General features: G+C 30.9%; 1 protein-coding gene and 1 non-coding gene across 2 annotated transcripts; one reads left to right on the forward strand and one right to left on the reverse strand.

The window, feature by feature from the left end:
* On the reverse strand, nucleotides 1-1,028 carry LOC105762525 (ethylene-responsive transcription factor ERF091). The gene has a single exon (XM_012580286.2). The coding sequence runs from the start codon at nucleotides 983-985 to the stop codon at nucleotides 212-214; it is 774 nt and encodes a 257-aa protein (XP_012435740.1). The 5' UTR covers nucleotides 986-1,028; the 3' UTR covers nucleotides 1-211.
* A 4,398-nt stretch (nucleotides 1,029-5,426) lies between these two features.
* Nucleotides 5,427-5,499, forward strand: TRNAE-CUC (transfer RNA glutamic acid (anticodon CUC)). The gene has a single exon. It is a non-coding gene; the product is annotated as a tRNA-Glu (tRNA).
* Nucleotides 5,500-9,384: the final 3,885 nt, after the last annotated feature.

Genomic DNA, 9,384 nt, shown 5'->3' on the forward strand with positions numbered 1-9,384 from the left:
TTTTAATTAAGTTTAATAATTTAAATAATATTACTTTATATTAATCATATAAAACAAAATTACATTATATAATTAATTTTAAAAATGTTCAAATGACTCCTAATTCAATTAAAACCACCGTTGCTATTACAATAAACTGTAATGAATGTTTCAAGCAATGATGATCAACCGATTTGAATGTACAGTCAGTTGGCTACCTATTTCCGAACTGTTAGAAAGAAGACAACAAACTCTCTAAATAATCACTCCCCAAATCCGGAAACTCAAATAAACCATATCCATCTTCAACCACCTGCTCTGCAACACTTGCCATTCTCTTCATTGTTGGCTGTTCAACCATCACATACTCCCTGTTTTGCTCCCAATCTCGACACCCTCTTTTCCGGTCGTTCGGAACATTTCCGACACAGCCGAGACCAGTTATTGAGTTATCAACCATAGTAGCCTTATTAGCAACTGTCTCTAGTGGGAAATTTAGATATGCCTTGGGACCTCTAATTCTCAAAGCAGCCTTGTCATACGCCCTCGCTGCTTCCTCGGCTGTTTCAAATGTCCCTAGCCAAACTCGAGCACCTTTCCTCGACGAGTCTCGTATCTCCGCGGCGTACTTTCCCCATGGCCGCCTCCTTACTCCGCGGTAATGCCTGGTCGTTGCCACCTTATCTACTCTCATGGAACACACTTTACTGCTTGTTTTATCACTACATGATTGGTCTATTTTGTTGCCTGAAGGAATAATCCCATCAAGAAGACCCTCCCAAGCATCAGCTCCCATTGATATCCACCTCCCAAGACTTGGCAGTCTTTCTAAAATCTCCATGGAAGGTTCTGCTGCTGTATTCGCTTCTTTTCCACCAATGAAGTTCGCCCATACATGTTCAAGTAACAGCTTATCAGATGCTGTGTCTTGTCTGCTTTCAACAGCCATCTTTGTTATCAACGAACGGTATAGGGTTTTGAGGATGGAGAAATAATATACATACATTTATATATATAATTAACGAATATACGCGTAATTTAAGCCTTTAACCTACTCCACAAAAAATTCCAGTTGGGAAACTTGTGGGTTAATCAAGTGAGCTGCTAAATTCGTGGATTAGTGTGTTTTAAGGCTAGCATATTGACTTATGTGGTTGGTTTAATCATTTGGGAGCTTTAAAAAAAAAGATTTGGAAAATTAATTTGCGCAGATACACCTGAACTTTCTATTTATATATATTTGGCATAATGACTAGTTTAGCTCCTGAAGTTTGCTCATTTTAACATTTTAGCCTTGATTCTTCTTTCTTTTTTTTGGATATTTTGACCCTCAATATTTAAAATTTAGTTAAGTTACCTTTCTAATGAAAAAGCTAATAATGTTGACATGACAGTCTGCGTGTTAATTTACTTATACTTCATTGTTGACTTGGATAGATTTATTTAAAATTTTTATGAACATTTTTATTTTTAAATAATTTTATTAGCTTTTTTTTGAACTTTTATAAGGTATGCATGAATAACCACATTAGTCCTATTAAAATTTTAACAGATCAATCAACTTTTCCATCCAGAAACATGTAATTTGACTAATTTTTAAAGGTTAAAGATTAAAATAATCCAAAAAAAAAGGCCAAAGTGTCAAAATAAGTAACATTAGAGGTTTAATCGATCATTAGGCCTATTTCTTTTCCTCTCGAAATCCTTGCTGTAGTTCATGAATTGATGAATTAAATAAAGAAAACAGCGAAAGTATAGGGCCATTGAAAGCTGGCTGAATAATAAAACAATTAATTATTATTATGTTGTTGTTGTTAAGCTAATAATGTATTTTGGGACTTTTATACTATTTCATACATTCCTTTTCTAATCCAGCTGTGTTGCTAAAGGTTATCTCCTCAGGTTATTATTTTAATCTGCTGTCTCAGTTTCGGTACAGATTATGGCCAATGAAATATATATTGTATGCCATATTCATATATTTTTATGTATCACACGCTTTTGTTTCAATTTAAGGTAACTTATAATAATAATTATAAATATGATAATAATTAATATTATATAAATTTGAAATCTATACTATATTGAATTGATGTCTGAAATATTTTACAAAATAATAAATATATTATGACTTTCTTTTATATATAATATATATGTGAATCGTTTTTACTTTTCCTTTTTGGGTAGAAAAGAAATATAAGTTCAAGGAACTAGCTACAATAACGCTGATGGGAGCCTATATTAACCATTGCTCGATGAGCATCTTCTTCAAACAATGATCGAGTATGATCAGGTGGGTCTTCAAAAGTTAAGATCACTAGGAATAACTTTGGCAATGCAATTTGCCAGTCTATTATGCTCTCGCACATGTCGAAACTTAAGTTGTCAGACTTGCTTGCATAAATTATGTATTAAACGAAGTTTAGAAAAGTTATTATCAGTCGCATAAATCATGGTCTTTACTATTTTAACTTATCGTTTCAACAAAAGTCTTGTTTTTTTCTTATGTAATTTTTTTTATAGATATATTTGTTACATAAATTATTTTTCACTTATATTGTAGGTGTGAATTTAATAAATATTTAAAAGATTCATATAGGATCAAAAGTAATTTAGTCTACTCTAATAAAAAATAATTTAATCCATTTCAAAATAAATAGGATACTTTTATAAACGAGTAAACAATGACAATTTAAGATTGCGTTACTTATTTTGGTTTATAAATTATTGGGAGCAAGTTAGTTCAAATAAGTATGGGAACTTTCTACGGATTGAGTCTTAACTCGAATGGCATGAGTATTATTGTCAATGTAGGAAGACGAGGGTTTGAGTGTACTGAAACGCATTATCCTCCTATTCATGAGTTGAGAATAGACTTTGGATAGTTATAGGAACCTTTTTCGATTTATATTCAACTAAAAATACTATTTTTGATGGATATTTAATAAAAACAAAATTTGAAAATTTAGATATGGTACCACCATTTACAATAAAAATGAAAAATATATAGATTCTTTTATTTAATTTTTTTCAAATTTTAGAAAAAAGGATTTTTTAACTTTTGATTTTTTTGGAAATTCAGTATTTTCTTAGAATCCTTTTTTATTTAATTTTTTCACAATTTTTATAATATTTATGACTTTTCTGAAAAACTTATATATTTTTAATATTGTAAAAATTTTCAATTTCTTATCTTCTAAATTCAATAAATTGTGGATTTACCTTTGTGCATGTTTTTATTAACAAAATCATTAACGCGGTCTCCAATTATTCTTATTTCTACAATTTCAAATAATACGTGTACCAAATCTCATGGATATTTACTCTATGAATTTTGATATGTTTGGATAATTTGTGTTTTCTTTTTCAATGCAAATGCTATTTTAGAATTAAGTGTGAGTTTAAATCAGTGGTGCGTTTGTCTACGATTAGTGTAAAAATAATGATGACGGTAAGATTAAATGCTATAATAATATTATAGTGTGAGACAAAAATAAACTAAATACATCATACTCCAAACTCACACTAAATATGGGAAGCATTTCATCCATGGGAATTTCAGTGCATACATCATCAGACCACACAATTCAACGTTTTAAAAAAATAAACAAAAAAAGTTCAGCTGAAGAAAAGGGAAGATTAAAGGCTTTAATTAAAACCAAAGGAAAATTGGAGAGTGTTACGCAAATGCGGCTGTGTTAGGATACAATGAATTGGGGGATTTATGAAAACTACGGCTCTACATTGACTATGTTCTTCCCCTTTCCGTCTCTGTTTGGTGAGAGCTGTTTGAAAGTTAATCCAAATCGATTTAAACGATACATTTTTTATTTTATTGGTTTCGGTTAAATTGATTATGTTAGTTCAATTGAATAAGAGTCGGATTAAAATAGTAAGTCGAATTTGTGACGATAATTTTTTTTTTAGTCTTAAAGAGAATTAGATTCATAAACACGTTATAAGAGTCAAAAGTTCGATATATAATACATCCTTACTTATCAACTGGTAAAAATGGTCTAAACTATTAGGAGTACTACTAACATTAAATGAAGAAAAAATGTAAGAACCATCCAAGGAGAAAGAGGTTGAAAATTACTCCCTAGTTGAACTAATGCAATAGTGCATTTATTCCTTTCACGACAGATATGTTAAAGAGGTTTAATAGTTTAATAGTCAAAAACCGGTGGAGCATCTGTACTCATCAATCAAAAGGGAAAGAATGATATTAGAAGAGATATTATTGGACATTTGTGGTTTCAATCACAATATCAACTAGGTTTTGAGTCTTTCGCTAATTGAAGTTCGATTTTTAAGGGCTCATAGCTTTGCCTGAACGTTGTTGGTAGGTGGGATATGCTTGAAAGATCTAATGATCCAATTCCCTTGATGGACTCGAACACTGAAACAAGATGCTAAAATGGATATTTGAGTCAATAGGGGACGGGGATAAGAAGAGGACTAGATCATCAATTAGTGATGAGGAGGTGGAGCAAGATAGTAGTAGGCTAAAAGGACAATGAAAGTGTCAACTTACACTTAGATGTCGGTGGAGGCCAAAGACCAGCTTCACTGGTTGCCATGAGACTACTAAGTTGGATCTATTGTGGGCTTGAGAACTTTCGAATTATTTACACATTTAAAAAATTGATTACCTCCAAAGATCTTAATGTTATATGATTAAATAGTTGTCTTTTTATAATGTTTAGATCAGTATTTTCTATATAAAGATTCGTCTAAAGGTGAACTTCAAATTTATCAAAGTTTTTGTCAAAATAATTGACATTACACTATAATGGGTAAACTACAAAGTTAGTTATCTAATTTTCTTAAGTTTTATTTTGGACATTGAAAAAGAATTTACATCATGATCATTGTCGTTACACATTTTAATCATTTTAGCCACCATAGTTACGTACTTTCTATCATTTTAGTTACTCGCCATTACTTTCTACTGGATCTTCTGGTTTGTCTCTTCATATTATTAGTAAGCCTTATTTATTTATTTGGTTTTATTTGTTATTTTAAGAAGTCTAGTTTATGATTTTAGTCTCTAGCCATACTAAAATTTTTAGTTTAATCCTCCACTTTGATTTGATATGGTCCAATCCTCTACTTTTGTAAGACCGTTAGTAAGTCCAAAATTGATAATACTACCATTAAAATAATGATATAAATATTTTTTATTGTTATTTAGTGATGCAATTAGGGAAAATCCAATAAACTATGTTCAACCAATTTGTTTTAAAAAATTCAATGTATCACTTTAATAGTAGCAACCAACAATGTTAGCAATGCGGGTGTACTAATAGCATTATAAGAACAGGGACTAAATTATGTCAATTTTAAAAACTGATTGGAAGTCAAATCGGTTAGACCCTAGTTCCCAATTTAACCAGTTCAAATAAATTTATAAATAAATAAATCCAAAATCACTTTTGAAACAACATTCCGTTGTAGTCTAGGTGGTTAGGATACTCGGCTCTCACCCGAGAGACCCGGGTTCAAGTCCCGGCAACGGAATTTTATCCTCCTTTTTTTTTTGACCTTTTTCAAACGTTAAAACGTTCTGTTAGTCCCTGTACTTAGACAAACTTTAAAATTTAGTCTCTGTAACATTATTAGGGCACGTTTGGTTCGCTGTATTGGATTAAAGGTGTATTGGATTAGAGGTGTAATGGATTAGAGGTGTAATAGCAAATCAACTGTTTGGTTGAATGTAATGGAATAGAGGCGTAATAGTAATCTTGTGTTTGGTTGAATGGAATAGAGGTGTAATAGCATAATGAAAAAAACTAAAATGACTAGAATACCCTTAGCATAAATTTATTTTGGTAAATGATTATTGTTATTGTTATTTAAATTTTAATAAGATTATTATCAATAATAAATAATTTAATCATATTTAAACATAATAATTATTAAATATATTATAATTAAAATATATAATTTAATAAAATTCTTAATAATCAATATTCTTATATGAATTTACTCAAATCATAATATATGATACTATAAAATATAAATTAACATAATTATTATTAAATATATTATAATTAAAATATATAATTTAATAAAATTCTTATATGAATTTACTCAAATCATAATATTTGATACTATAAAAGATAATTTGAAATAATTAATATTAAATATATTTTAATTAAAATATATGATTTAATAAAATTTAAAATAATTATAACTAATAAATTATCTTATATGAATTTGTATAATTTAAAATAATTATTATTACATATAATTTAATAATAATATATAATTTCATAAAATTCTTGATAATAAATTTTCTTATATGAATTTATATAATTTAAAATAATTAATATTAAATATAATTTAATAATGATATATAATTTCATAAAATTGATTCTCTCCTATCCCATAAGTGAGTAAGAATTGAACTCTAAAAAATAAAATAAAAAACATAACCATATCAAATTATCATCAACAACTCGATTGAATTTACAACAATTCTGAATTAAATGGAAGTACTGCCTCAATATCTCACTTCAACTAAAAATATAAAGCAAGCATTCAATAGAAGAAATTCAAGCCGATACAATATCTCTTTCACCCTGCTCTCAACTCCAATTGGCCTTCCATGAAACCAATTCTTCACTTCAAACAAAATAGTTCACCAATCTAGTAGGAAAACGAATACTGTCCAAAGTTGCCATTGAAAATAACCTCCAACTTCATGTGTCCATTCCACAAGTTAAGGGAAAAAGCAATCTCTACCAATTCTGGATTTATATGATGCATTGATAAATCAGGAAAAAGAAGGCCATGAGGTAAGGTTGCTAAAAAATCACAATGAATCAAAAGTAATTTACCTCTCCAGGAAGGCTAAATTGCCAAGAGCACATGTTTCCTCAAAAGCACCAAAAACCAGAAGGCATGTTTGTTGACAAGTTGCAGTACTGCCTCAAGATCTTAGTTCAACTACAATATAAAGCAAGCATTCAGCAGAAGAAATTAAAAGCTTACTTGTTCCTCGTTTTTTGTATAATGGTCTTTGCAAAGATCTGCCATTTATTCCCTTTACACTCTTTGCAAAGACCTTTGAGTTTTCATACTTGTGGAATGCTTAGTTGTGGAAGCTGACCTAACTTTTTTTAGTTGATTCTTCCTCTCCAATAAGCTAATATTACATTGAATAAAGGTAGACATAAATTAAAATCAAAGCATGAAATAGAAGATTAATAAAATTGGAAGTGGAATGATTTAGAAAATTGAAGGCCTTTCTTATTCAGATCAAGACAGTAATATGACATCTAAGTTAAACAAAAGGCTAAAAACTGGTTTTCTAGAAACAAGAAACTGCCTCATATTTGATGTTCTATACCACAACTATTACAAGCTGTGAATGTCTCTTGGGACCACTGGCATGCTAGGAAATTTGATACAAAATCACTAGACACTAAGCTTGAAGGATAATAGATTGTATACACTAACGCAGCTTTAGAACCCAAATTAATGATTGGAATTAAAAGAAGGTGAACTACGTAGGAGCCATAAATGACTTATGTCTATAATCACATCTCATGGAAGCCATCACACAATCACATAATAATGCTATCTCAGGGCCTCCAATGTACATCCTAAAAGACCCCAGTTCAACAATAATAAATTTGGCAAAGAGAATGTTAAAGTGAAACTCTTTAACTTGCAAGTTGTTCTTCTGTTGGCTAAGAGAATGACACCAATAAATAAATCAAATATAAGAGGGAGATGGAGAATCAAATAGAAAAGGGGGATAGATAAGAATGAGAGATAATAAAAATTATCATAGTTCAACCCAAATTACAACCTTCAAGCATTAAGCATATCCAGATATATTGAAATCACAAGCTAAAAATAAGGGAAAGATCATTCTCACAATGGAACTTCCCAACCCAAAACCTTTTCTAGACAGAACATTTTGGTACTAAGATAATCTAGAAATTATTAAAAGTAAACACGGAAAATGCTTAATCGGGAACGACTACATAAGAACACATTGTATCAAATAATTTATAAGCAACTTGATTAAAGAAATCAAAACTACTTACTTACGGTAGTCTTTGCACAAAGCATGTAGAAACAAGTGATAATTTCTCTCAAAGATCGGACACTTGACAAACACGTGATCTTTCTAATAAGTCCTAATGGCAGCTCCTGAAATCCTTCCCCTCCGGTCAAATTGAATCTCCACAAACTTACCAAAACGACTACATCATTCAAAACATGCATGTAAAGGTAAAAAAAAAACATTATAACATAGAATCTGCTACATGCAGGGTGTAAAACTTGTTAAAACAAAATACACTCACATTGAGTTATTGTTCCTAACAGTCTTAGCATTACCAAATGCTTCTAAAACAGGGTTGGACTGCAGATTAGCAAAAAAACAAAAATAAATGTTGTTATATGTGGTCTAAATTGGGCATTGTTAAATCGACCTACGGTGAGAAATTTATGCTCTAAGGATCATTTTTAAGCATATCCCTTTCCACTTCCAAATAATGCATCATTTTGAAATGATATGCCTCTTCATGTATCTAACTTTACCCTCGTCTTGAGTTAAAAATAATTATCATTTTCATCATTTGGATTACATTTTCATATTTTAATCCCAAACCCCAAAAAAAAAAAAAAGAAACAAAGAAAGGCATAAAACCCAAACCAATGCTACTTCATTTTCAGATAAAACCCACCACTAATTCAGCACAAAAAACAAATGGGTATTCAACAGTATAAAAATATAGAACCAAAATGATAGCATACCTTAAGCAGTTTTTCTAGAACAAGAAGAAACGAAAATGATAAAGAAGATAAAGAAGATGTCATACCTTAAGCCAAGACCCTGCGGAGAGGAATATTTGAGCGAAACGAAACAACAGCGTGTAATTTGCCTGAGAAGAGAAGATATGAGACGGACACAGCTAAGGAAAAACGGAAGAGATTATAAAGGATGAAGAAAGGAAGAAGTAGAAGGAGGAAAGTTACCTGGATGAAGAAGGAGAAGGGATGAAGAACGGAAGGAAGAAGGAGAAAGTAACCTGGTGAGAGTTGGAGATTACTCACTTGCCGATTCAAACCGTCCGGAGATCTGAGACCGTCGAGTCGGAGAAAGATCTGGCACCTTTTGTTGATGTTGAGAGGGAGAGGGTCGGCTGGAGTCAATTTCGGCAAAGGGAGGGTAAATGAGACACCGATTACCTAATCTTTGCTTTTGCAAGGGATTAGAAATCGGTGGTAAAGTAGGCAAAACGCGGAATCTGTCCGCAATGGATTAGGCCCGTATTAGGGCAATACAGCAAACCAAACGGTGGATTGAGTGGGGCCACCGATTCGAGGTTTAATGGATTAGCCATTACACCCAACCAAACAAGGTGTTAGTATTTTTTGCCAAAA

The sequence above is a fragment of the Gossypium raimondii genome, chromosome 10 (assembly GCF_025698545.1).
Source record: "Gossypium raimondii isolate GPD5lz chromosome 10, ASM2569854v1, whole genome shotgun sequence".
Lineage (NCBI taxonomy): Eukaryota > Viridiplantae > Streptophyta > Magnoliopsida > Malvales > Malvaceae > Gossypium > Gossypium raimondii.